Source organism: Callithrix jacchus, chromosome 1 (assembly GCF_049354715.1).
Source record: "Callithrix jacchus isolate 240 chromosome 1, calJac240_pri, whole genome shotgun sequence".
Classification (NCBI taxonomy): domain Eukaryota; kingdom Metazoa; phylum Chordata; class Mammalia; order Primates; family Cebidae; genus Callithrix; species Callithrix jacchus.
Genome location: NC_133502.1, coordinates 208,609,654 through 208,636,720, shown reverse-complemented (window position 1 = coordinate 208,636,720; position 27,067 = coordinate 208,609,654). Strand labels below are relative to the sequence as shown.

Here is a 27,067-nt window from a genome sequence, read left to right as displayed (position 1 = left end):
GGAAAGACCCCCCACCCCCATTCCTGCCCCAGTGACCCCTGTGTGTGTCTAGCTGCTTCAGGAAAGTGAGGCTTTTTCTCACGTGCTATAGCATATCCTCCAGCGAGGCTGGTATCACTGTCCCCATTTTACAGGTGAATAGCCCGAGGCTTCTGGCCCCAGGTCCCCAGCTGGGAAAGTAGTAGAGGCCAAGCTAGGAAGCAGATCTGACAGTCTCCTAAGCCCACGTGGGCTCTCCTGGTGTATCAGACCCAGACAACATTGCCTGGGAGCTCCAGAAATGCTTGGAGCAACCCCTGTGGTTGCTTTGAGTCACCTGGCAGCCTCTGTGCAGATTTGTCTATGAAAGCTGTCTGGGCAGCGTGTGCTGGTAAGGCTTGAGCAGGAAGTGGTCAGGGAGGTCAGCGACTGGGTGGTGGTGACAGCAGGGGTCAGTAGCAGGGGCTGCAGAAGCAAAAACATTCCATTTGAGACACTCTGACAAGTCGCTTGTTTATAGCATCCAGCAGTGCTGCTCTCTGTGTGGACTTCCACCCAGAGCACCTGGGGCCACAGTGAGACCTTGGGGGCTCTAAAAACTCCCTCCCCTTCCTCCACAAGCTCAAAGGACTTTGCAGGAAATCCTGGGGTGGCGCAGAGGTCTGAGGACTCCATTTGAATCCTGATAGCCCTGGAGAGTGTGGATTGAGTCCAGCCCCAAGAGGACAGCCTGACAGAGGCGGTGCGGAGGGCTCGGGAGGTAGGGGGCAATGTCCCATCTGGTAGACATCTCAAGACTGCAGGCCCGGACTCAGTGCCTAATGTGCGACTTCTCAGCCTCACTTCCCGTTTCACAGGGCAGTTAGAGGCTTAAGGCGGGAGGCTGCAGGCATCAGGTCTACCATGGTGTCAGGTCTGGGGGCTCCTCTGGCCTGCCATGCTGAGCCGGTGCCCTGGTTGGGAGGCCCAAAGAGACTTGGGGAAGGGGTGTGTTGAGAGACAGGCAGACTGGGCACAGTGGCCCGCCACTGCAATCACAGCACTTTGGGAGGCCGAGGCAGGTGGATCTTAAGCCCAGGAGTTCCAGACCAAGCCTGGGCAACCTGGCAACACCCCGTCTCTATAAAAAACAAAATTAGCTGGGCGTGGTGGCACATGCCTGTGGTCCCAGCTCCTGAGGAGGCTGAGGGGGTAGGATTGCCTGAGCCCAGGACGTCCAGGCTGCAGGGAGCTGTGTTCACAACACTGCCCTCCAGCCTGGGTGACAGAGAGACCTTGCCTCAAACAAAAACCAAAAAACCCACCAGGCAAGGGCAGGCTCCCAGGCTCTCGCCACTTCTCCATAAACAGATGATCAGTGTGCTGTGGTTGCTGAAAACCAACATTAACTGCTGCCTCAGCCAAACCAACAGAAATGGAAGTGTGGCTTCGAGGTCTGGGAAGTCCCACTGCTCTTGGCATGGCACTGGGGGCGGGGTCACCCTTCAAGAGACCACTGAACGCGCCCCCCAGTGCACCGCATCCCAGCCCGAGACTGCGGAGTGCAGCAGCCCAGACTCTGTGTGTGGCAACACGGTATGTGGGGAAGGCTCCTGCAGGGAGTGAGGCCCAGGGTCCTCTCCTCTCGTTAGACCCGCACCCCAGACTCTCAGGCAGATGCAGGGCTCCTAATGATATCCCATGTCTTTGCTCTCAGGGAGCCACACTGGCTCACAAGTCCTTGCCAGCTTGTGAACTCTTGGGATGGGGCTGGCCCAGGGGCTGCTCAAGAAGCACTGGCATGACTGAGGGGACGGGTGGGTTAGGGACAAGGCAAGGGAGAAGGCTGCAGCAGGGCCTTCTCCAGGGCCGCCCGGCAGAGGGGCCCCTTGCTTGCGGATGAGTGTTAGAGAGCGCACAGGCTGGTGGGTGGGTGTGCCGGGCAATTCTCCAGCTGTCACAACCGTATCAAACGAGAGGGGTTCAGCTGTCAAGTTCTTGTTGGGAAGGCTGAAGGGACCCCTACCTCCCTGTCCCCGGAACAGCCTGGCTCCTTTGCCTAAGGACTCCTCAGTCGGGCCTTATAGCTTATTGAGTCCCTCTCCCCTTTTCCAGCAAGGAAAGCATCTTCCTCAAAATCACACAGCAAGCCAGTGATCCAGCCAGAACCAGCCCCAGACTCCCAGCTCACAGTGCCACCTGTTCCCAATGCCGACCGGACCCCTCCCCACCACGGCCAGTGACAAGACTGCGCTCCAGGTGGGCTTGGGCACCCCAGGGGAATCCTGCAGGCAATGTGGTTTCATTTCAGGTAGAAGAAACTTCCAGCTGGAGTTATTTCCCGGAGACATCCCAAGTGTGGAGGCGAGTCCTGCAGGGGTGGTAGGGAAAGAGGAACGAGGCCACGTGGCTGGGACAGGGTATCGGAAAGCCTCCAGGGGCTGTGCCAGGGTGGGAGTCCTGCTGCAGGAACCTGATAGGAGGCTCCTGCAGGGCACAGCTAATGCCTCTGGTCCGCTCAGCAGTAAGGCAGATGGGGAGGAGCTCTCAGTCTGCACTTCCAGGGCCGGCCCGGCAGAGAGGGGCCCCTCGCTTGTGGAGAGCGCGTAGGGTCGGGGGCAGGGGCATCTAAGGAGAAAGGTTCAGCCGCCAGGTTCTTACTGGGAAACTACTAGACTAGACAAAGTGAAAACGGCTTCTTAAGTGAGGGCTTCCCAGGGTCTTTATGGGCTCATCGGCTCAGGAGAAACCGGGGCAGCCGCCCCCCACTCATCTAAGCAGGGACGGCTTTCTTGCAGGGCAGGCCTTCTACACAACGGGGCCCATCTGCCCTTGCCAGAGGGCTCTCTCAGCTGTGTGGCCTCAAAGCCCCACCTGAGCCTGGACCCCAGCCTCCTGAGTTGGAGAAAACTCTCATAGCACTACGTGGGGTGGGAGAGCTGCCGCTGGGAGGGGAAGGGGGCCTGCCCAGCTCCAGGTCCCTGGGTCTGCATGGAAAAAAACTGTGGTTGTCGCTGGGCTTCCTGGGACCATCTGGGGAGAGGGAGAAGCTGGGCTAGACCTCCCTCCTTCCGGGGAGCTGCGGCACCGAGCTTGTGTGGAGGGCTGAGCACAGCAGGAGGAAGTTGTAAGCAGCCAGGGGCCTCCCCCTCAGCATCTGCAGCAGCTGGAGCTCCTACCAGTCTCTGGCGCTCCCTTGCTTCCAGCTGGGACGGCCCTGGCCCGCCACAGCCCAGGGCCCTCTCTGGTGACTCAGCACTGACCACAGGCCCCTTTGCAGGGCCTCTTCCTGTGCAGGGCCCAGGGATGGTGGGGAGGGGTCCCAAGGCCCGACCTCCAAAGACAGAAGCAGAGAGCTCTACAGGGCAGCCCCAGGGACCCTGAACTTGACCCTTCCTGTCTCCCTCAACCTCTGAAGGGCCACAAGAGCAGCGGGTCCAGGAAAAACGAAGTTTTATTTTCATAAATACTCCTGTTCTCACTCACACACTGACCCCACTTCTGACCACGGACAGATGGATGGACAGACGTGAGACACCCATAGGAGGCCCCAGCAGAGGCCAATGAATGAAGGGGAGACACTGAGAACTCTAGGACCCCCAGATCCCCTTGCTGGGACCATGAGCCTCTGGCATTACCCTTGGGCCCCCATTATCCCTCAGGGGGTCCAATGGCAAAGGGAGACCCCCAGGAGGAGTAGGGGCCGGGTGGGGATCCCCCAGCCTGGCCCCAAGGCTGTGACCACAGGGCCAATCCGGAAGAAAAGCAGAGTCAAACCACACACCAGAGTGCAAACAGCTGGGGGCATAGGCGTCACCCCAGTCACCGGGTTCCTATGGAGGAGGCCTGAGCTGGTCCCCAGCTCCAGCATGGCTCCCGAATTATGGCTGGGCCTTCCCATAAGGCATAAGAGACAGGCGGGGAAGAACCCACCCCAGCTGGGGTCGAGGCTTGCCTGAGGTCCTGGCCCTTCCCCGACAGCTGTGCTTCTTCCCCGCGACCCCAAGTTCTTCCAAGGCCACGCAGCCCCTCCCTCTCCAGGTCCCGTGATGGAGACCCCCGCAGCGCAAACCCAGGCCCAGCCTCTTACTGGGTTTGGCTCAGCAGGGGTCGGGGGCGGAACAGGACGGGGAGGAGTCACTTGATGGCTACCGAGGTGTGGGGAGAAGCACCAGGCCTGGGGGTGAATGACCACGGGCAGCAAAGGGTGGCCCTGGCCACCACTGCCTTCCTCCAGGCTGACAGTGACCGGTCCCTCTGCCCCTTCCTCTCTCCAGCCCCTCTCTGTTCTAGAGGCTCCCCCAGGTTTCGGGTGGGGGGAACTGGTCCACATCCCCCATCTCGTTGTAGGTCTGGTCGCCCATGGTGAACGTGAGCTTGTAGCGGAGGCGAACCTTCTCCTGGGGCAGAGATGTTGAGGCAGAGGGGTCAGAGCAGGAGAAGCAGCTGCCCCCACCCTGTAGCACCACCCTGGGGGTCCCTCACCTTCTGGGGGTTGGCAAGCAGCAGGACCTGGGTGATAGCTGAAGGGTGGACGATGGGGTTAAACGCTGGCAGCTCTGTGCCAGAGGGTGGCTGTAGCTTCACCTTCATAACCTGTAGGCAGGGCGCAGGATGGGCACAGCTAGCCCTGGCCACCTCTGCTGCTTTGAGGAACCAGCCCAGCCTGCCAGCTCCCCTCTGGGGGTCCTGGGGCTCAGTCCTTTGGGTGCCCCCTTCCACCCCCAGACCACCCAGCAAGGGAGGGAAACCTGCCCTCTGCCAGTGGCTCCCCACCTAGCCCCATGTCAGCCTGCCTTGAGAGGAGGGAGGCATGCCCTGTCTGCCTGGCTTGTCACCTTGGGGACAGCTGACTGGAACACAATGTTTCGGATGGGTTGGGGTGCGGTGCTCAGCATGGAAACCACCACCACCAGCACGTCGGAGCGCCCTGGCAGTGGGTCGCGGGCAAAGTGGAAGAGGACTCGGAAGCCGTGCTGGTCATATACAGTCACAGGCAGGATGCTGCCTGTGGGAGAAGGTGGGAGGGCAATGGGACAGCTAGCTGGAGCGCAGCCCCGCAGCCCACACCCAGCTCGCCTCAGGCTCTGGCTGCCGCACTGCCAAAAGCAAAGGCCTCCCTCAGGGCTTTACCTGGACCCTGGGTGGCAGTGCAGAGTGGTGCCCAGAGAGGGCAGATGAACCCCCAGTCTGACAGTGGAGGCAGGACACCCACCCCAGAGCTGAGTCGCAGCCCAAGTTCCCCTGGTGCCGTGTGGCTGCTTCCTGGACTGCTGGGGCGAGGGACTCTGGGTGAGGGTGAAGCTCACCCCGTCACTCGCCTTCTCTGAGCTCAGGTGAGAGGTACAGCTCTACCCACTATTGGGGGACAGTCGGGGTGGTATCTTTGGTCACAGGGAACTCACAGAGGGCAATGCTGAGAGGACCACCCGACTTCATGTGTCTGCTCTGGCCCAGGGCTGGGCCATGGTCTCCCTACTGCTCCCTACTGCTTGGATCCAAGGCTCCAAGCCCAGCCTTGGATCTGGATCTTTATTCTGTAATTTGGGAGAAACTCCAAACCTCTTTGTGTTCTGGGCCCTGCCTTCCTGGGGAGGAAGAGGCCCAGGGTACACTCCCTAAGAGGTCGTCTTGCTTGTGTAAGCCTGGAGTTTATACAGCAGTCTTGTGATTGCTCTGGGGCAGATAAGGAGTAACTCCTGGGGAGGGGAGGGCCTTGCTCAGAGATCCCCACTGATTGGCCAGTGGCAGAGCCAGGGGAGGTCCCACCTTCCCACCAGCTTCCTCAGAGCTCCCAAGGCAGCGAGCTGACCCAGCCCAGCCTGCGCCTGCCCCTGCCCCAGCCCTACTCACTGGGCTTGATGGACTCCAGGGGCACAGTGATGCTGGCCAGTGAGAGCTCAGTTGGTATGGGCTGCTGTGGAGGCCCAGGGCGCTCCGGGGACACGGTGTGGAGAAGGCTGGTGGCACTGGAGCTGGGGGAGCTGCAGCTGGCGCTCTTATTCTGCAGGTCCCGGAGTGTGAGCCGGGGGGCTGGCTGCTGCTTCTCCCTTAATTGGGGGACAGTGCATTAAGAAGTGATTCTTGGCCAGGCCTGGTGGCTCACGCCTGTCATCCCAACACTTGAGGAGGCTGAGGTGGGCGGATCGCTTGTGCTCAGGAGGTTGAGACCAGCCTGGGCAACATGGCGAAACCCCGTCTCTATAAAAAAATTTAAAAACAATAGCTGGGTGTGGTAGTGCACACCTGTGGCCCCAGCTACTCAGGAGGCTGAAGTAGAAGGATTGCTTGAGTGTGGGAGATGGAGGTTGCAGTGAGCCGAGATCACACCACTGCACTCCAGCCTGGGTGAGAGACTCCCTCTCAAAAAAAGAAAAAGTGATTCTTTGGTGATCAAGAGATAGTGACACAGGAAAAGCTGGGCTTCCAGGCTCTGTCCTGACGCACGGCTGTCTCTCTGGCCTTGGGTCTTCTCACCTTTAGAAGGAGCAGCTCTTGTTCTCCCTTTACCCTGCACCCTGCCTGCTCGCTGGCCCTCTGGGCCTTTGGCCTTGCTCTAAGGAGCTAGGAGTGCCTGGGGGAGGCCAGGTCAGTGGGCCCAGGTCTCTCTGTCTCATAAACTGTGCTCTGTGAGAGGGGCACTGGGCTGCCTTGGGCACTGCTGTGTTTCCAGAGACAGGTGTAGTGCTTGGAATCCGCTGCTTCTAAACAAGCCAGCAATGAGCCTCTCCCTGCTGGGCCTGGACAAGCCCAGGAGAAGCTGCTGGTTTGTGGCAACAGGGAGTGCTCCCCACCCCATGCCAGCCATGGTGGGCCCTCACCACCGCACTTGCTGGGACTCCGGGGGCAGAGATTGCTGCAGGAGGGTCTTCCCCAGGAGGTCTAGGTCATCCAGACCGCTGCTTGCCAGCAGGGATGTCTGTGCTGGGAGTCGGCTTTCCATGCTGGGGGCCTGGGCCAGAGCAGGGGCTGGGGGCTCCGTGGCATCCGACGACTGTGGGGCAAAGGATGCAGGTGGGCGGGGCTGTCTAGAGGTGTCGGCGCCACCTGAACCTGCCCTGAGGCTCAGTGTCCTCCTTGCAGATGACATCTGGGAAAGCAGCCACAGAGGCGGGGACCCCAGACCACCCATGTCCATGATGCAGGGTGGCTGGATCTAGCTGGGGGTTCTACTTTCCAGGGACCTCTGTCACCCTCCAGAAAAGAGGGATCACCCATCTCAATCCCAAAGGCTGGGCTGCAGTCCTGAGGCTGAGACTTGGAGAAGACACAGCTGGAAGTGAGGAGAGGCCCTCTTCCCTGGGTGGGTGTCTCTAGGCCCTGGGCCACCCCCTGGCAGAGCCTGCTCATGCTTTCAGTTTCCCCAGGCCGCCTGTCTCAGCTGCCCTGACTCTGGGTCTTCAAGAGGCCAGGCTAGTTTGTGGTCCCCTCCTACCTGGAAGCTGTTCCATGCCGTACCATCCAGGCTTGAGCCTGAAGCGGGTGTGGGGTCACTGAGGCCTGAGGGGAAAGCAGAAGAGAGGTGAAGGAACTGGGCTGACCCTGCAGAGGCCAGAGCGCCAAGGGGCATGTGTGCTGATGTGGGGCTCCCTGCCCCCTTTCTGAGGCTCTGCACGGAGGGAGAAACCCACGCTTTCAGAAGCAACCAGCAGCAGAGCAGAACTGGAAACCAAGATCCCGGCAGCCCCTGGTGCTGACCCCGCACGTTTTCCCTCTTCCCAACCAGGCCATTCTGCAGCTACTGTGCACACAGACAACAGGACTTTCATCTTCACTCACTGGCTGGCAGCAGAGAGCAGCTCTGTGCCCGCCTGAAGCTAACTGCCCACTCGAGGGACACCTGCCGGGCTAGACACCATGCTGGCTGAGCCACAGTGTCCCCATGAGTACAAGAACAGGGCTTGACTGGGGGCAATGCTGAAGGTCCTGTCAGCCTTGGCATGTGCCAGTGAGGCTGACTGGTACCACAGAGGGCTGGGGGATCCTGTGGATGGCCCTGGAACTAGCTGCGGATGGGAAGGAGGCAGCAGGTCACCAGCCAGCCTGACCTCTGCCTGCCCTGGAATACTGTCAGCCAAGTTCACCCCAGATCTGACCTAGAGAAGATAAGTGATCTCGTTTCTAGCAAATCCTGAAAAAGTGAGGTCCAAACTGAAGCGCTACCTGACAGGCAAAGGCAAGAGTACCAGGAGGCTGGGGCAGCTGGATCTCTTCTAGCTCTGCCTCTTAGAGGCCGGAGATCAAGTGTACTGATGATGCCCTGGATGTGTCAGGCCCTGTAGATGCTTTGAAGGTTGTCTGATTAATCCTCAAACCTTCAAAGGGAAGGGCGAGGTTCTCAGCCCTCTTTTAGGATAAGAAAATGGACTCAGAGGCGTTAAATGACCTGCCCAGGGTCACACAGCTGGAAAGTGGCAGAGTCTGGACTTGGACTGAGCATGGCCTGACTGCCAGCATCTGAACACAACTTTGACACTTGGCTGTGTGATCCTGGCGGGGTCGGGGGGAGCGGAGGTGACAGCCTCATCTGCAAAATGGAGACAGCAGCCAGGTGCAGTGGCTAATGTCTGTAATCCCAGCTGTGTGGGAGGCTGAATAAGCCCGGGCAACATTAGCCAGTGCCTGTGGTCCCATCTACTCGGGAGGCTGAGATGGGAGGATTAGTCAAGGACAGAAGTTTGAGATCAGCCTGAGCAATATGGTGAGACCCCATCTCAAAACCAAAGAGAGGTGGGCGCAGTGGTTCAAGCCTGTCATCCCAGCATTTTAGGAGGCCGAGGCGGCCATATCACTTGAGGCCAGGAGTTCAATATCAACCCGGCCAACACGGGGGAAACCCGGTGTCTTTAAGAAACAAATTAACCAGGTGTGGTGGCACACACCTGTAGTCCCAACTACTCAGGAGCCTGAGGTGGGAGGATCGCTTGAGACGGGAGAGGTCGAGGCTGCCTGAACACCCTCTTTGACAGACAGAAACCCTGTCCCACCCCTGCCACGGAGAGCAGTGAGAACCAGCCCCCTCTGTAGCCCCAGGGCCTGCTCTACTCCCCAGGCACAGGCTGCAGGCTGCCCTGGCACTTCTGGCTCCTGCGCCCCCACACTTTGCCTCTGAGAGGAAACCAGAAGGAAGCTGGTGGCTCAGGGCTCTGCCGATGCGACTTGGGGACAGGAAGCGCAGCGCGCACCTCGCTTCTCCTGTGGCGGTGGCACCGCAGCTGCTTGCGGGGGGTCTGGTGGTCCTGCAGTACTTCCCTACTCACCAACTGCAGCTCAGGTAGCTGCCGCCCAGGGCTGGCTCCACAGGGGAAGGTAAACCTTGTATAAGCGCTCGTTCACCATCCTTTACCTCTGTAGAATGGGGTAAAGGTCTCCCTGAGGTTACCCTTGGCTCTGAATGAAGAGGGGAGGCTGCGTGGGGCTTGTTTAAGTGGCTTCAGGGAGGGTACTGGCTGGTGGCTTCACAACGGGGCTCACAACGAGGCCTCCTTCCCTCAGCTCTCCCTCCACACCCCAGGTCATTTTCCTTTATTTGCTTATGGACAATGAGTCAGAGCAGCAGAGTCGCTCAGAGTGTGGCTTCAGGATCAGAGCCTAGCTCACGTCCTGGAGCCTTTTCTGCACAAGTCACACAGTCTTTTTCTTTTGAGATGGAGTCTTGCTCTGTCACCCAGGCTGGAGTGCAATGGCGTGATCTCGGCTCACTGCAACCTCTGCCTCCCCAGTAACTGGGACTACAGGCATGCATCACCATGCCCAGCTAATTTTTGTATTTTTAGTAGAGACAGGGTTTCACCACGTTGGCCAGGCTGGTCTCAAACTCCTGACCTCAGGTGATCTGCCTGCCTCGGCCTCCCACAAGTGCTGGGATGACAGGCGTGAGCCACCGCGCCTTTCTACACTGCCACCTCCTCATCGTGCAGTGGGGCTATTCATGGCACCTGCCTGTGGGGACTGTGAGGGTCGTCTAAAACAGGACAGAGTGCAGCAGTGGGCACTGCACCTAAGGAAGCCCTCCTGGAACCCAGGCAGACCCTGCCCAGGGTGGCCTGGGCTCCTGTTGCTTCTTCAAGGCCTTCAGGCCTGGTTTTTGCTTCAGAACTGGCTCAGGAGACCACAGTCTGAATCTTGGCTTCCAATACATCCCTGAGGAGTCCGTTGATCAGGCGATCGGGCCTAACATCTCTGCTCTTCATCCCTTCAGCGGCTGTGAGGAGGCGGCTCTTCTGCAGCTCAGCTCTCGGAGGGGGCTGCTGCCCTGAAGTCAGCTGGAACCACTTTGCTTCTTCCCCGGGGTGAGCCTGATCCCTGCTGGGCTCTGGAGCCTAAGCCTGCCAGGAGTAACAGCAGGCCTGCCCCTGGACCAGCTTGGATCACCGTGTCCCTTGTGCCCGGGCTTCAGCTTCTCTGGAGCCTCTGGGTGCTGTGGAGCCCAGAGCCCTCTCTCTCTTCTTGGTGGATAAAGAAACTGCTGAACTTTTGCCCAGGAAGTTCCTAACTGTAAGCTCTCACCTGTTGCAGGGAAATCCTCAGGCTTCCCCCTGGCTGCCAGAGCCTGAATGCTGGCTTAGAGGCTGCCAGCCTCACCCTCTGGCCGTGTGGCCTTGCACAAGCTCCCTACCTTCCGCGAGCCTCCATTGTGAAATGGGCCTAACGCCCATCCACGTGGCCCACAGGATTCAAGCCTGCGGTACGTGGTGCTGGTGTTCCGCCAGCTGCTAGTGGGTCCTGGGATCATGCCCCACTTGCTGCTGAGCCCACCCTCCTCCAGGCCTGGCCCCTTCCTCACCCAGAGACATGAGCTCGTCATCAAGCAGGGAAACTGAGGCACTGGGCTGCTCGGGGCTGGCCTGCTCGCCAGGGCGGGTGGGCATGGCTGGGTAAGTGGTGCCCGCAGGCGGGAGATCCAGACCTGAGAGATCCAGCAGGGCCGAGGTACTCCCTGGGGTGGGAAAGAAGAGGCTGGTTAAGTCCTGGGTGTACATGTGTCTCTTGGAGTCCACAGCGTTGTGGGGAGCAACACCCAACCCTCATGCTTTACTGCTGGCCTCCTGCTTCCCCGTCCTTGGCCACCCAGCCCCTGCCTGGAAGCTGCTCAACAGGACCTGTCTTTGGCATATGCTGGTACTTCTGTCCAGAATGTACTTCCTTCTGAGCTCTCCTGGGCAAATTGCTACCCATCCTTCATCCTAGGCCCTGCTGAAACTTGGCTGCTTGCGTGCAGCGCCTCCATCCCCACTTTTCCCAAACAGAACCAATTCTAACTCCTTCTGTGGCCCCCAAGGCTGCCATCTTATCCTTATGAGAACTGGGTCTGTAATGTGTACTGCCCTAACCCCTCCCACTTTCAGCCTCGGGGCTGTTGCCCAGCACTATACAACAGGTGCCAGATTTGTCGAGTGAAAGAAAGCCTTCCTTCTACCCCTTCTACCGCCTGTCCTCACCAAACCCTGGGCTCCCCCGCTCTCCCACATCCAGACTGCTTCCCCACAGCTGCGTGCCTGGCACAGACTTCACCCCAAGCTCTTTCCCTGGGGCCTTCCCCATCTTAAGGGGCCAGGGTCACCCTGGCAGTCAGTCCAGCAGCTCGGAGACCAGCACACCACCCTGCACTCTCTGTGCCCCTCCAGCCTGATGGGTCCCCTCCCAGCTCTTCTGCCACGTCCTCACCAGGGATGGAGCCGGCTGTGGCGTCACCATTGACCTCCTCGCCCCGTACCAGCTGCTTATACAGGTTGATCACTTGAGTGAGGTTGTCATTGGCCTGCAGGATCTCAGCTAGAACAGGCAGTAGGGGAGAGGCCAGGCTGAAGGACTGTGGGGCCTCTGGGTGGCAGGAGACGAGCACCCCACATCCATCCATCACAGCCTGTGTGTGAGGGGAAGGGACGGGGCAGGGGAACATGCCATCTCTGCTGAGACTCTGATCTTCCGCTACCTCCCTGGTTTCACCTCCCACCCGCCCCTCATTCACTCCCTGCCATACTGCCTGGCTGTCTCTGAATACGCTGGGCTCGCTCCTGCCTCCAGGCCTCTGCTCCAGCTCTGTTCTCTGCCTGGCGTCATCCCTTACTGCCTTCAGGTCTTCACAGAAGGGTCACCTCAGGAGGCCTGTGCTAACCCCTCCTGTGCTACCGCATCCCGTCCCTGCTTATCTTCCTCCATGCTGCTTACCACCGTGACAAACTGTGATCATGGACCTGGTTACCGTCTGCCTCCTCGCACTAAACTACCATGAGGAAGTTTCTGCCAACTTTTTTTTTTTTTTTAAATATAAATATATCTGTAACAGAGACAAAGTCTCACTATGTTGCCCAGGCTGGTCTTGAACTCCTGGTCTAAAGCAATCCTCCCACCCCTGCCTTCCAAAGTGCTGGGATTACAGGTGTGAACCACTGCTCCCAGCCTTCTGCCAACTTTGATCACTGCCAGATCCCTGAGGGCCTAGAACAGTGCCTGGTACCAATCAGGCCCTTGGCAACACTGCTTCTCTAGGTGCCAGGGCGTGGGGCAATCTGAGCAGCAAGCCTTGTGGGTGGAGCTCCTGCTTAACAAGGGAGTGGAGGGTACCCAGACCGCGGCCCAAGTGGCCCAGACTGACATGTGGGCAGAGATCAAGGAAAAGAACCTGGTATGTGGCCTTGGCATAAGCCTTCAGGCTCAGGTCTGGAACTGCCCAGGCTGTGGGATGCACTCTTAGCTTCCATTTTCCCTCACCAGGGAGGAAGGTCCGGGACAGATGGCCCTCCGTCTCCCTGACTCTGCCACTGTTCTGCTTAGCCCCAGTTGTGAAAGGGGACGGTTCTGCCGCCTGTGCAGCTGCTGGCAGTAAATGAGATGCCATAAAGGGGGCTGGTCCATATGCCCCTCAGAGCGGGCGGCCCCTGCTCTGTATCCTCAGAATGGAGAAACCCAAGGTCGGTGCTGGAGAAGAGGGCCCCCTGGTGGTAGCTCCTTCCAACTGCAGCTAGTCAGCAGGGCCTGGGGTAGGTGGGGGTAGGAGGTGGAGGGAGAGTAGGGGACCTGACCGCAGCATCTGCCACCGGCTCACCTAAGGCCTCATCATTGTCCTCTGTGTCGCTGGCCAGTCGGAAGAGCGTGGGCCGCATCCGCTCACAGCGCTGGTACAGTTCCTGAGGGCAACAGGGCGGGCGGGTCAGGGCCCAAGTGGACTGTGGAGTGGGCAGGGAGTGGGGAAGGCGGGCGCACCTTCATGAGGTCCTCGCTGCTACCGGCTGCTGCACCGCCCTGGCTGTGGCTCATCACCATCTCTGTGAGCAGTTTCACATTGTTGTTCACCTCCTCAATGGCATTCACCCGCTTCGAGATCTTCTCCATCCGCTTCTGGTCCTGGGGACACATCAGCCAAGGGCCCCTGAGAACCTGTGCCCTGCTCGGCCTGGACGAGGCACTGCCCCCGCCACTCGAGGGTGTGTGCTGGGATCCAGGTGATGGCTGGCTGACTGTGGGTTGAGACTCTTGGTGGGGCTTCAGCAAGCCCTGCCAGGAGCCCCTCATGCCCAGGAACGGCATGCTGGCCCAAGGAGCCCCTCATGCCCAGGAAGGGCATGCTGGCCCAAGAAGCCCCCACTTCCCAGGTGTCTGCACAGGCTCATCAGGATCTCCAGGGATGGCCCAGGAACCTGGGTTTCCAGCCCCCTCACCAGGTGCTTCTGAAGGCCCAGGGCCCTAGACCTCCACTGTGGTTCTCAGTGACTCGCCCTCCTTGTGTTTGCCCTTTCAAAGGAGGTTTTTGTATTTTATAGTGAAAGGGGACCTCTGTGGTCACTAGGTGCAGCCTAGAAATGAGCATGAAGACCCTTCCAGTGTCCATTGGTGCCTGGCAGATGAGGGAGACTGTACCTTTAAAGGCTGCTCTTAGGAGCAGCCCCACTTTCCCCTGCTCCTCCACTTACTGTGCGTGCCCCTCCCTTGCAGAGTAAAAGGTGGCCTCATGCAGTCCTCCCACTTTGGCCTCCAAAGTGCTGGGATTACAGGCATGAGCTACCACATCCAGCTTTGAAACTTTTTTTTTTAGCACTTTGGGAGGCCGAGGTGGAAGGGTCATTAAGTTCAGGGGTTCAAGACCAGCCTGGGCAACAAAGGGAGACCCCGTCTCTACAAAAAATAAAATTAGCAGGGCGTTGTAGCATGTGCCTTTGGTCCCAGCTACTCAGGAGGCTGAAGGGGGAGGATCACTTAAGCCCAGGAGGTCGAGGTTGCAATAAGCCACGATCATGCCACTGCACTCCAGAATGAGACCCTGTCTCAATTAAAAAAAAAAAAAAGTTTCAGCAGGCACCCACAAAACATATGCATATTTACTTTAAAATTAAACATCTGGCCAGGCAGTGGCTCATGCCTGCAATTCCAGCACTTTGGGAGGATGAGGTAGGCAGATCGCCTGAGCCCAGGAGTTTCAGACCAGCCTGAGCAACATGGCAAAACCCCTTCTCCACAAAAAACACAAAAGCTCACACCTGTAATCCCAGCAGTCTGGGAGGCTGAGGTTGGGAGTTCAAGACCAGCCTGACCAACATGGAGAAACCTCATCTCTACTAAAACTACAAAATTAGCTGGGCATGGTGGCACATGCCTGTAATCCCAGCTACTCAGGAGGCTGAGGCAGGAGAATTGCTTAAATCCAGGAGGCAGAGGTTGCAGTGAGCTGAGATTGCACTATTGCACTCCAGCCTTGGCAACAAGAACAGAACTCCACCTCAAAAAAAGAAAAAACAAACAAACCAAAACCAATTAGATAGGTGTGATCGCTCACATATTGAGTGCCAGCTGCCTGGGAGGCTGAGGTGGAAAGACTGCTTGAGAGGTCGAGGCTGCACGATCATGTCACTATACTCCTGCCTGGGCAAGCGACTAAGTCCCTGTCTCAGGGTCTCAAAAAAACCTCCTCATATACATACACATATACACAATTATGTTATTTATATATTTTTAAACATATACTGAGGCCTAATTCATTTCTAACTTTTGAGGAAGAGGTAGCCAGCCTCCCAAAGGCCCATCCAGAGCAAGTCACCCAGGCTGCCAGGAGTTCTTCCCTGCACACACTGGTCCCCAGCATCAGTCAGCTTCTCTGCTGTGACAGCCCTGGGTCACTTTGGGGCTCCCTGCATGTGCTGACACACACAGCCCCATCTCGGGGGCCCCGCTCAACACCCCCATCCTGCCTCCTCCCCGTACTGTGGGCTCGGTCGCTACCTCCTGCACCATCTCTTTGATGAGCTTATTGGCTGCACGGAGGTCTTCGGGGTGGGAGCTCTTCAGCAGGCGGGCTAGCATCTGCAGAGACAGAGGGGTGTGACCGTGAGAGCAGCACGTGGGCCAGGGGTCAGAAGGCTAGAGTCGCATTATGGCTCCCCACTTCCTGCCTGTGAGACCTGAGTAAGTTCCTTAAGCCCTCTGTGAAATGGTGAGAATTTACTGACACCTGGGAGGGTGGCCATAGGCCAGCGGAGACGCTGCACATAATGGGCACACCACAGTATGAGGCAGACATAGGTCATCGACAAGTGGCACCTCGCATAGCCCCACAGTTTTCTGAGAACGAGAACCTTAACAGTAGGGGCCATCCGGGGCCGGGGCCGGGGCCGGGGCCGGGGCTGGGGCTGGGGCTGGGGCTGGGGCCATCCGGGGCTGGGGCTGGGGCCATCCGGGGCTGGGGCTGGGGCCATCCGGGGCCGGGGCCGGGGCCGGGGCTGGGGCTGGGGCTGGGGCCATCCGGGGCCGGGGCTGGGGCTGGGGCTGGGGCCATCCGGGGCTGGGGCCATCCGGGGCCGGGGCCGGGGCTGGGGCTGGGGCTGGGGCCGGGGCTGGGGCTGGGGCTGGGGCCATCCGGGGCTGGGGCTGGGGAGCTTTTTACTTTAACCTCTTTACTTTAATCTTACCTCCTCCTATGCTGTTTAATTTTTCACCCACAAGTTTTATTAACTTTAACAAAAAAATCACTAAAATTCTTATTGAAAAGGTCAAAATACATAGAGATATGTAAACTCCTGATAAACCTATGAAATGCCCTCAAACCAACTCCAGGGACACCAGACGCACTCCTGTGTGTGGGGGTGCTGTATGGGACATACTCAGCACATATTAAGTACCTAGTAAACAGCACCCATCCCCCACAATGGTACCTGGGCTCAGTGTGTGCCACTGTTCCAAAGGCTGAGGCCAGGGCAGCCAAGGGTCAGGACCCTCGGACCCGCACCCGGGCTCAGAGTCCCCATCTGTGCCTCCCTGGAGTCTTACCTTGGATTTCTCCTCATCTTCAAAGATCACATTCTTGGGCCGTGGAGGAGGAAGGGGAAAAGTGGTGTCATCTGGAAGCTTGGGGTCAGACTTCACAATCCCTGGATGAGATGAGTGTCAGAAAGGCTGTCAATATGTCCCGGGCCAGGAGTAGGAGGTGACATGGGATGGGGGCAGGCAAGGGTAGGACAGAAAAGGAAGGTCAGTCTTTCACCAGCATGCTGGCTCTGGACTCTGGGTGGCCTGGGCCTGCTCCTGACTGCATCAACTTGCCTGGGGGAGATGGTTTGGGGGACATATATTTTGAGGCCACTCCCTGGAAACCACTCTTTGAGGGTAAGCTTGATTTGAACCCACCTTCTTTCCACCTAAGCTAGCCTCAGGCAGAGCACAGAAGGCCCCGCTAGCTCTATGTTCTGGTTAAAGGAGATAAAGGACAGACCCATGACCTTGCTGGCTCAGAAGCCCCCGAAGCTGTTGGAGCCCCAGCTCATGGTGGGGGAGAGGGGGCAGGCCCCGGTCACCCCCACCTTCTATGTGCCTGACTCACCCTGCTTCTTTAGCATCTGGTAAGCCTCTGCGATTTTCGCCTCCTCGGGCAGGCCCACTGTCCAGCTGTAGAGGAGCTCCAAGATCTTGTTCTTCACCTTCTCTGATGTCCGAGAGCCCAGATACTTCAGGGACACAGCACCACTCACTTCAGCCTCAAGCCCTGTCCACACCTTACTGCCTCCCCAGGACTCCCTGGGAAGCCCTCTGGCCTATAGGGTACTCACCACCCCACCCAAGCTGCCTGGGATAGATTGAGTTCACCTACCACCCTTGCCACTTAGCTGTGTCAGCCTTCAGTGTCTGTTTCCCCACTTGTTAGGTGGCACTCCGGCGAGGATGCAGAACTGACATGAGGGACAGGCCTGCTTGCAGTCAACTCTAGGGACTTAGCTTTGACATCCCAAGAAGGAGGAGCCAGAGGGCTACAGGCTGCCCAGGGAGGGACAAGTGTGGGACTGGGAGGCCCTGGGCTCACTCCCCATCTCCTAGCAGCAAACTGAGCTGGGAAAAGTGGCTCTCACACCAGAGTCCCCTCTTGGGAGGAGAATGGGAGGCCATCTGGGTCATTCAGTAGCTCTGGTTAAAGGATGGGTCTGGGCAAGGAAGGGCTAAGGGGGTGGGGCAAGGAAGGGCTAAGGGGGTGGGGCTGACGCTCAAAGAGCTTAAGAAATCACGGTTGGCTGGGTGCCGTGGCTGACGCCTTTGGGAGGCTGCACTTAATCCCAGCACTCTGGGAGGCCGAGGCGGGCGGATCACCTGAGGTCAGGAGCTCGAAACCAGCCTGGCCAACATGGTAAAACCCCGTCTCTACCAAAAATACAAAAAATTAGCCAGGTGTGGTGGTACATGCCTGTAATCCCAGCTACTCAGGAGGCTGAGGCAGGAGAATTGCTTGATCCCAGAAGGCGGAGGTTGCAGTGAGCAGACATTATGCCATTGCACTCCAGCCTGGGTGACAGAGCAAGACTCTGTCTCCAAAAAAAAATAAAAAATGTCCACGGTCTATAGAAAGACTCCCTGGGCTGAAGACCAGAGCTGGGGATGGCCTATCTGGAGCCAGCAGGCTCTACCACTTGGGTCTGTGGCCTTGGATGCCAAGGCCCAAAGAGGCTGCTCTTGTGTGGTGGGAAAAGGGAAACCTGCCAGAGACCTGGTAGGGTGCTGCGGTCAGGTCCACAGCGAATGATCTCAGGCCAGGGATCACTGACACATCCAGCCATCTGTCAGCTGCATGTATCCCCTGGAATCATTTTTCCCTAAGCACCAGCCAGTTCCACAGCTGCCCTGCCCCTGGCCAGCCTGAAAACACTCCTCCCTGAGACCCCAGGCTGGCCAAAATGGGTATGAGGGGAGGGAGTTGAGAAGGGAGTTGTGTTTGTGCTGGGTCCGAGTTCTAGTCGGGGGCTGAGGTGGCACCCCAGCAGGAGGCTCATAGAAAGCGGCAATCACTCCACGCCCTCAAGGTCCTCTTTCCTCTCCCCACGTCCAACAAGGCAGGTCTGAGCTTGGGCTGAGAGCACCAACCTTGGGAGACACGACCTTGATGAGCTCATTGAGAAAGCGGAACTTGCCCACTTCATCGTGGAACCGCTTGCCGCAGCTCTTCATGCAGGTTTCCAGCACCTGTGCGGGGGGGGGGGGGATGGGAGGGGACACCCAGGAAGCATCAGAGGTGGCGGCCTCCCTCCCACACTTTGGCCAGGGCCCAGAAGCCCATGGTGGACATTTAGAAGACAGAGAATGGCCTGTGAGGATGGAAGATTCTGAGTCATAGACGCCTCTGGGACTGGTCTTCACTCCCTGGGGGACAGGGTCAGGCCCTACAGTGCACAGCAATGCCCAACCTGTAGCAATGCTCTAGACCCCTCTATAGCTTAGGCCCCGCATCTGAGTACCAGCTGCACTTTATTTTCTTACTGTGTTTCCTTTTTTTTAAAAAACAAAACAAAACATATAGGCCAGGCATGGTGGCTCCCACCTGTAATCGCAGTGGATCATGAGGTCAGGAGATCGAGACCATCCTAGCTAACATGGTGAAACCCCGTCTCTACTAAAAATACAAAAAAAAAAAAAAAAAAATTAGCCAGGCATGGTGGTGCTCGCCTGTAGTCCCAGCTACTTGGGAGGCTGAGGCAGGAGAATTGCTTGAACCCAGGAGGTGGAGGCTGCAGTGAGCCAAGATCACACTACTGCAATCCAGCCTAGGCGACAGAGAGAGACTCTGTCTCAAAAAAAAAAAAAGAAAAGAAAACATAAATAGACAACATCTACCTTGGCCTTACCCTAAGCTGTATCTATGAAATCACAGGACTCATTATCCTCGGAAAAAAAAAAGTTAAAACAAATATATAAATAATAGGCCAGGTGCAGTGGCTCATGCCTGTAATCCCAGTACTTTGGGAGGCTGAGGCGGGTGGATCATCTGAGGTCAGGAGTTCGAGACCAGCCTGGCCAACATGGTGAAACTGTGTCTCTACTAAAAATACAAAAATTAGCTGGGCATGGAGGCAGGCGCCTGTAATCCCAGCTACTTGGGAGGCTGAGGCACGAGAATGGCTTGAACCCAAGAGGTGGAGGTTGCAGGTTGCAATGAGCCAAGATCGTGCTACTGCACTCCAGTCTGGGTGACAGAGCGAAGACTCCATCTAATAAAACATCTAATAATAACGATGATGATGGCGATTTGAAGACAGGCCTCGTGCTGCTGTCTGGGCTGGGGTGCAGCGGCACAGTCACAGCTCACGCAGCCTTGGACTCCTTGCCTCAAGTGAGCCTCCGGCCTCAGTCTCCCAAAGTGCTGAAATTACAGGCATGAGCCACTGCACCCAGCTAAATACCTACATATTAAAACAGAAACTGTTTCTCTGCCACTACTTAAAACCAGCTTTGCTCTATGGTGAGTTTGTATGTGGCCCATGCTGGGGCCAGAGACAGTACACCCTTCTCCTCTGCTTTGAACAGATGCAAAGCCTCAGGCGGAGCCCAGGCACCGCCTCTCAGCTCTACAAACATGCAGATCCTGGATGCGGTACTCCAGGAGGGTGGCCTCGGCAGGTCTGGGCAGGGCCCCGATTCAGTGTGTTGAACATGCTTCCTGCTCGCAGCCAATGTGCAGCTGGGGCAAGGACCCCCCCCGCCCCGGACCAGGATGACCCTAGGGGCCTTCCCTCAGCAAGAGGCCTACATGTATGGATGCTGGGGTGGGAGGCCAGCCCGCTGGCTGTGGTGGGACCCTTAGGGCAGGTCTGGACCTCCGTCCTGGGCCATCTTAGCACAGCTCCCTTGGGCTCTGAAGAGCCTTATGGATGCCAAGAACCTCAGTCTTGGCCTCCCTCGCTGTCATCACATGGCAGGGGACGGATAGCAGCCTCTCCCCTTCTTACTGTTAGGGCCTGGATTGCCTCCCACTCCTGTGGGGACTGGATCTTGTGGGCCAACAGCCGGGTGGCGAGCGGAGGCCTGGGTGGGAGAACAACACGGAGTCAGAGTCACCATGGGGTCCCGGTCACCCTAGGGGAGGGCCACCATCCCAGCCCCCAGGACTACAGCCCTCCAAGGCTTCTGTGGGCATATGCAAAGGCCCAGCTCCCTCTCAAATCAGATGTGGCCTGGGATTGTGGCGTGGCAGGGCAGGGCCAGGCAGTGAGTGCAGGCGGGGACCTTCAAAAGGTGTAAGCTCAGCCCCTGGGCTGGCTTGACTACGAACTCTGATGTGTCACATCCTTGGCTGGGCTTGCCAAAGAGACAGCTTCAATATGCCACGAGAGACGGGCAGACACAGTTCCCTGGAACTCAGGGTGGCAAAGGATGCTCTGCTGTGGCAAATCAGAGCAGCTTCATGGTGGAGATGGTGATATCCGAACCGTAAAAGGCCCGTCACCAGTGACGGTAACAGCTCACACGTGCTGAACACTGGTCATGTGTGAGGAGCCGCCTGTGCACTTTCCTGCCACAGCTGCATAAGGCAGGCAGCACCATCATTCCCGCTCACCATGGGAAGTTCCTTCAACTGGGAAGGAACTGAGGCTCAGAGCAACCACTAAGGTTACTCAGCTAAGAGAGTGGATGGGACCCGCACCCAAGCAGCATGACTCCGAAGCACACGCACCACTGTCTGTGGTTCCCAAACTTTAGTGTCACCTGGGGAGCCCACTAAGAATGTCCACTCCTGGCTGGGTGCAGTGGCTCACACCTGTAATCTCAGCACTTTGGGAGGCCATGGCTGGTGGATCGCCTGAGGTCAGGAATTCAAGACCAGCCTGGCCAACACGGTAAAACCATGCCTCTACTGAAAAGACAAAAATTAGCCGGGCATGGTGGCGAGCGCCTGTAGTCCCAGCTACTTGGGAGGCTGAGGCAGGAGAATTGCTGAACCTGGGAGGCGGAGGTTGCAGTGAGCCGAGATTGTGCCAATGTACTCCAGCCTGGGCGACACAGTGAGACTGCGTCTCAAAAAACAAAAACCAAAACAGAATGTACATTTCTGACAAGCATTCTAGGTGATTCTTTGTTTTGTTTTGATGGAGTCTCACTCTGTTTCCCAGGCTGCAAGGCAGCGGCCCAAATTACGGCTCACTGCAATCTCTGCTTCTCGGGTTCAAGGAATTCTCCTGTCTCAGCCTCTCGAGTAGCTGGGACTATAGGCACATGCCATCATACCCAGCTAATTTTTTTTTTTTCCTTTTCTGAGATGGAGTCTAGCTCTGTCGCCAAGGATGGAGTGCAGTGGCGCGATCTCAGCTCACTGCAACCTCTGTCTTCCGGGTTCAAGTGATTTTCCTGCCTCAGCCTCCCGGGTATCTGTAACTACAGGTGAGTGTCACCACGCCCCGCTTATTTTTTCTATTTGTAGGAGAGACATGGTTTCACTGTGTTAGCCAGGATGGTCTCCATCTCCTGACCTCATGATCTGCCCTCCTCGGCCTCCCAAAGTGCTGGGATTACAGGCGTGAGCCCATGCCCAGCTAATTTTTGCATTTAGTAGAGACAGGGTGTCACCATATTGGCCAGGCTGGTCTCAAACTCCTGACGTCTGGTAATCTGCCCGCCTCAACCTCCCAAAGTGCTGGGATTACAGGCATGAGCCACTGTGCCCAGCCAACATTCTAGGTGATTCTAACACAGGTAGTTCTGGTTCTTCCTTGAACAAAGGGCCTTGGCCTCCTCCCGGTTGGGGGACATGCGGTTCTCCCTCTGGGTGGTCCCTCCCCATAAAGCACTGGCTTCAGGTCTGGCAGGCCTGGGTTTTACCAAGCTCAGGACTAGCATTTTCTCTCTGTGAGATGTGGGGGCAGATCTGAGTCCTCTGAGCCTTGATTTCTTTACCTGTTAAATGAATCCAGCAAGGCTCACCACGCCACAGAGTGACACACAAGCAGCATTCGGTACCAAGTCCCCAATCCTCATCACTTTGTGACTATGTTAAGAATGAAAACTGGGTCTCCATCCACCCAGGCCACACTGTACCCGAGACTGGGGTCTGGAGAATGCACAGCAGGTGCAAACAAGTGGGGCCGGCCACCTACCCCTCAAAGTCCTCATTGAGCTGCTCACAGAAGCCGTTGATGCTGGCCCAGTCGAGCTCCTTGTTCAGGGGGTTTGTGGCTCTGTCTAGAAAAGGAGAGCAGAGGTCACTGTGGCCCAGCAGTGGGATCCCCGCCCTTCCACTCCTGACTCTGGCAAAGGTGTGGTCAGGAGTGGGAGAGGAGTGGGACTGAGCACGTGGGAAAGCTCTCCCCTTGCCTTCGTGCCCCGACAGCCTCAAGACCTGAGCGTGGGTGTAAACGAACAGATGAGCACAGCTGCTCTCCAAAGAATTTAGAGACTGTGGTCAGGGTCCTTCCCTTCCTCTCCACTCCTCCCACCCTGCGGCTGGACCCCTCATGCCAGCCCCACCTCCTCTGATTTGGCTGAGTACAGTGTCCCCACGATTCTCACGGAATTGGAATTTATGCTCAAAGGAGATGCAGAAGTAAGGGAGAAAACATCATGGTCCTGCCCTCAAGGAACTGCGTAGCTGGGAAGTGGGCCACGGGAAGCTGGTTCTCAATAAAGCGTGACAGAGGGACGCTAAGGAGCTGTGGAAACCGGGAGGAGGGGATTCAGTTCAGTTTGGGGCTAGGGAGGCTGCCTGGAAGAGGCAACACACAAGCAGGGACCAGGATGACTCACCCAAGCTGGAGCTGGCCCACCTCTGACCCCACTCATGGCTGCATGGCCAGGAAAGATGCGGGTAACCGTACGAGGCAGAGCATGAGGGGCCTCAGTAAGGACCGTGAGTTTTACCTCCGGCCAGGTTCAAAAAGCCCTCATCCCCTTGGAAGTGGCTCAGTGTCCCTTTCCCTAATCCTTTCCTCCTGCCCAGGGTAGCAGTGCTGGGTCAGTTCTCTCTTCTGTGTCCCCCAGCTGGCTGCGACACTGAACCCCAGCCACTCATGTCCAAACCTGTCTCCCCTCAGCAAATGAATGAATGCATGAGCAGTCAGCTGCAGGCAGGCAGGGTTGAGGTTCTGGGGAAGTCTGAATCCAGAAATGGGCAGTGGCAAAAAAAAGAGGGAAGACAGATATACAAGAAGTGGGTGGTAAACATGACCAGGCAGTTACCCCTTTAGCCCCCAATACTGGTTAAACAACAATCTAGGTTACATGCTTCCCTGAACCTCCATTTCCCCAACTTGTAAAGTTGAAGTGAAATATGGAATTTTTTTTTTTTTGAGACAAAGTCTTGCTCTGTCACCCAGGATGGAAATGCATGGAGGGCAGTGACAAGATCTCAGCTCACTACAACCTCCATCTCCCAGGCTCATGCGATTGATTCTCCTGCCTCAGCCTCCCGAGTATCTGGGATTATAGGCATCCACCACCAGGCCTGGCTAATTTTTAAAAAAATTTTAGTAGAGATGGGGTTTCACCATGTTGGCCAGGCTGGTCACAAACTCCTGACCTCAAATGATCTGCCCACCTCAGCCTCCCACAGTGCTGGGAATACAGGTATGAGCAACTGCGTCCAACCGAAATGTAGATTTTGGATGACAAAATAGTTTTTGCATGGGAAGGCCATGGGGGCAGCCAGAGCCCGACCTTCATTTCTCCACAGCTGGCCTCTTCCCAGCCAGTTCTGCCCAAGCCTGAGCACCGAGCTGAGGGTGTGGAGGGACCCAGCCCAGGCAGTAGAACAGAGAAGGATCTGTGGACAGGAGACTGGGGACTGACCCAGCCTGTGGTACCTACTCTGGGCCATACGTTACGGCAGGGGGCCCAAGGCCCTGGAATTCCAGTGGCTGGCAGCCATTCATCCAACTCAAATTTAAGTATTCTGGGTGCTGGGGCTCCAGCAGTGAACAAAGTCCCTGCCCTCCTGAAGCTCACTGCCCAGCAAGAGAAACAATGAACATTCAGATTAACAAACCCAGCGTACTGCAGGCTGTTTTGAAATGTTACAGAGCAAAGCAGAGCAGGGATAAATGCAGAAAGCCTCGGGATGGGGGGCTGCTCTCTGGGAAGGCTCTCAGAGCCCTGGGGAGCTGCTCTGTGGGAGGGCTCCCAGAGGTAATGCTGAGTTGAGATCAGAAGGACAAATGTTCTCTCTGGGCCTAGATCTCTGTTACAGGAGCCCCCAAGACTCTCCAGTCCCTCAGAGAAATGAAGCCCCTGTTGACCCCCTGGGATACCATGAATATGACCCTACCCACCCCAGGGGTAAGGGTAACTGCCCACTCTGCCTCTGAGTCCCAAAACAAAGCCTGGGGAACACCAGCCTAATGTTGGAATCACTGCCCATTCAATGACATCCAGCTGGAAGACCCTAAAACAGGAAGTCCCTTCAAGTGTCAAAGACATGTGAGTCAGAGTGAGGTCAGAGCAGCTGATTCTGGACCACTCCTGGGTCAGACGCCAGTGAAAAGGAAGGGCAGGCATCATGAGACTTCATGTTTCTCCCCCTGCATCTGGCTTAAAGCCAGGGCTTCCAGGTCCAAGGAGATCTGACTGACCTCCTTGGTCCTTGGCCCCTGACCCTTAGCCCTTGGCCCCTGACCCTCAGCCCTCTTAATTCTACCCGGGGGGGTACCCTTTCTAGCAGGCAGTTGGGGAGAACACTGAGAGAGGGAGGGAGGTGTTTCACAACAGGGTAAGACTCCACCCTGTCACTCCACAGTACTGGCAATAACAGCAGTTACCTCAACAGCCCGGACACCTGTAAACTCAGCACTTTGGGAGGCCAATGTGGGCAGATCACCTGAGGTCAGGAGTTTCGGATCAGCCTGGCCAACATGGTGAAACCCCGTCTCTAATAAAAATACAAAAATTAGCCGGGTGTGGTGGTGCATGCCTGTAACCCCAGCTACTCAGGAGGCTGAGGCAGGAGGATCACTTGAACCTGGGAGGTGGAGGCTGCAGTGAGCCGAGATCATGCCATTGCACTCCAGACTGGAGGACAAGAGCAAAACAGTGTCTCAAAAGAAAAAAAAAAAAAAAAGCTACCCTTCACCTCCACCCTCCACAAAGGAAGAGAGATCTTACAATTCTGCAAGGACACAAAGGGGAAGGAAAGGAGAAAATCCCAGTCCCAATGTATCAGGGCCCAGCCAAACCCAGGTATCCCTAACTTCTGCCTGCTTTTACAGTCTCTGGACTCTCAGAAAACCGCCCCTGTTGCTAAACCTGAGAATTTTTATGACCCACAGCTCAAGTCCTGTGTCTGAGATCAGTCAGCCCCAGTTGCTGCTGAGACCCAGGTGGACACTTGAGGCGTTCACAACAGTCCAGGGCTGCTGAGTGCCCCTTTTCCACCCGCTTCCCCTCTGCTGGCCAGAACGATTCTGAAACAGCCCTGGAGATGATGTGGTTCTGGGGCCAACCTCATGGTTCAACTCTGCTCAAGCCTGGCTTAAAAGGGGCCAGCCATGACCCCAAACCATGCTGCTGGTGTGCCCGGGTCCAAGAGGCTTCCCTGAGGCCCTGGCAACGACGGGGCTCTAAAAGCAGTTAAAACCTTGGGAAGAGCCTTCACTAGACCAGGGAGAAGCCAGCCACAGTTTTCAGGGGCAGAGTCCAGGAGCACGGCTGTGAGAGTGGAGGATCATCAGGGCTGTGGGTTAATGAGCTCAGGTGGAGGGTTTGGGGCTAGGAAGCCTAAGCAACAGGAAGCTGTGTCTGAGAAGAAATAAGAAAAAAGGGATGCAGAGGCCTCTGAAGGAAGTTCAGTAAGAGCTGGGAAGGCATCTTGGAGGCTGAAGGTCGAGGCTGAGGGTAGTGACAGGGTGTAAGACCAGATCTTCCCAAGCCTGCGGGGTGTGGGGGTTTCTACTGTGTGGCCAGAGACCAGGAGCGGGCGGCGGGAAGAGTCATATGGGGCAGTGGGTCCTTCCTTCCTGGACCGGGTAATGATTAGATGTGAGTAGTTGTGGGCACCAGGTACGCCATGCAGGGCCAGAGAGTGGAGGATTCCGGGCCTGAGAATGGCAGGGTCCCTCCCTCCCGGGTATGAGATGCTACCGGGGGGGCCGCTACTCCGTGCAGCAACGTGAGCCTGGGGGGTTGGAGGCCGCTCTCTCCATCCCAGGGGTTCCCAACGCAGCTCACCCCCCCTCCCAGGGGTCGTGGCCCAGGGACCGGATGGGTGGGCGGCGCCAGCTCCCACCGCGGGGCCGCGCAACAGCAGGGGTCCTCCATAGCTACGGGGTCTGAGGGGCCAACTCAGGACACCGCCCCTCCCGGGCCGGGGGCGGGGCGTGAGGAGGGGGCGCCCCGTACCCCGCCCCTGCCGGGAAGGGGACCGCCTCGTGCCCCCGGTTCCGGTTCCGGTCCGGCCCGCGCCCCTCCCGGACACTCACTGATTCGCGCCTCCAGAGTCTCCGGCTCCATCGCGGGCTCCATCCGCCACGGGCCCCCAGCTTCGGCACCGCCCCCCGCCTCCTGCAGCTCTCGCGGGACCTCCTGGGCACCGCCCTCCGCCGATTAAAGCGGCAACGTCGGCCCCGACGCGCGGGAGCGGCGCACGGGCGCGCTCGGCACCATAGAGAGGTCTACGAGCTCGCCTAGAGCGTCACCTACTTGCCTAACCCCTCCCTCAAGCGGCGTCTCTGTTGTGGCTGGGACCGGCCGCCTGCCTTCCCGTTCTCGGCGCTCAGGCGGCAGAGGAAGCGGAGAGACTGGAGGCTAAGGGCAGCACCATGGAAACCCCAAGGGACGGTCTAACTCGTTCTGCGTCACGGAGATGTCTGTGACCGCCTCCGGAAGAAAGCTTTGCGGCCATGTTGCTGAAGGGCTCTGAAGTCACTTCCGGAGCCCTGAGCGG

The 27,067-nt window shown here is 57.5% G+C and overlaps 3 protein-coding genes across 9 annotated transcripts in view; 2 read left to right on the top strand and 1 right to left on the bottom strand.

Annotated features, from left to right (window-relative positions):
* Positions 1 to 10,436, top strand: part of LOC128929020 (uncharacterized) — a 13,025-nt gene extending 2,589 nt beyond the window's left edge. The window contains exons 2-4 of one of the 4 annotated variants that reach the window (XM_078340212.1): positions 2,074 to 2,217; positions 7,139 to 7,237; positions 7,685 to 10,436. In XM_078340212.1, the coding sequence (XP_078196338.1) occupies positions 2,074 to 2,217; positions 7,139 to 7,237; positions 7,685 to 7,826 (385 nt within the window). In that variant the 3' untranslated portion in view covers positions 7,827 to 10,436. Of the gene's footprint in view, positions 1 to 2,073; positions 2,218 to 7,138; positions 7,262 to 7,684 lie in introns of all 4 variants that reach the window. The other 3 variants (XM_078340216.1, XM_078340221.1, XM_078340229.1) reach the window with 3 other exon arrangements.
* On the bottom strand, positions 3,395 to 27,041 carry GGA1 (golgi associated, gamma adaptin ear containing, ARF binding protein 1). Of its 4 annotated transcripts, none has more exons than XM_035272238.3 (17): positions 26,604 to 27,041; positions 22,296 to 22,380; positions 19,955 to 20,229; positions 18,295 to 18,393; positions 16,769 to 16,892; positions 16,219 to 16,319; positions 15,175 to 15,255; positions 13,165 to 13,305; positions 13,007 to 13,088; positions 11,626 to 11,733; positions 10,745 to 10,897; positions 7,394 to 7,458; positions 6,780 to 6,952; positions 5,812 to 6,008; positions 4,797 to 4,966; positions 4,444 to 4,554; positions 3,395 to 4,358 (listed from the first exon to the last, which is right to left on the bottom strand). In XM_035272238.3, the coding sequence occupies exons 4-17, from the start codon at positions 18,376 to 18,378 to the stop codon at positions 4,248 to 4,250; spliced, it is 1,701 nt and encodes a 566-aa protein (XP_035128129.2). In that variant the 5' UTR covers positions 18,379 to 18,393; positions 19,955 to 20,229; positions 22,296 to 22,380; positions 26,604 to 27,041; the 3' UTR covers positions 3,395 to 4,247. The 4 variants fall into 4 exon arrangements, with proteins under 4 accessions (XP_035128129.2, XP_035128118.2, XP_035128140.2 ...); XM_035272227.3 differs by having other exon boundaries at positions 20,154 to 20,229; XM_035272249.3 differs by lacking the exon at positions 26,604 to 27,041 and adding an exon at positions 26,266 to 26,547 and having other exon boundaries at positions 20,154 to 20,229.
* LGALS2 (galectin 2) overlaps positions 26,946 to 27,067 on the top strand; it is a 28,355-nt gene continuing 28,233 nt past the window's right edge. Inside the window, exon 1 of the mRNA XM_078340239.1 lies at positions 26,946 to 27,067. The gene's annotated coding sequence lies outside the window, so the exon portion shown is untranslated.

Excerpts from the sequence above, each read along its gene's own strand:
- GGA1 (XM_035272227.3), bottom strand. The coding sequence starts at position 26,646 with ATGGAGCCCGCGATGGAGCCGGAGACTCTGGAGGCGCGAATCA. Across the intron at positions 15,256-16,218 it reads AAGATGAGGAGAAATCCAAG|ATGCTAGCCCGCCTGCTGAA; the intron begins GTAAGACTCCAG and ends CTGTCTCTGCAG. Across the intron at positions 13,306-15,174 it reads TCAAAGAGATGGTGCAGGAG|GACCAGAAGCGGATGGAGAA; the intron begins GTAGCGACCGAG and ends ATGTGTCCCCAG.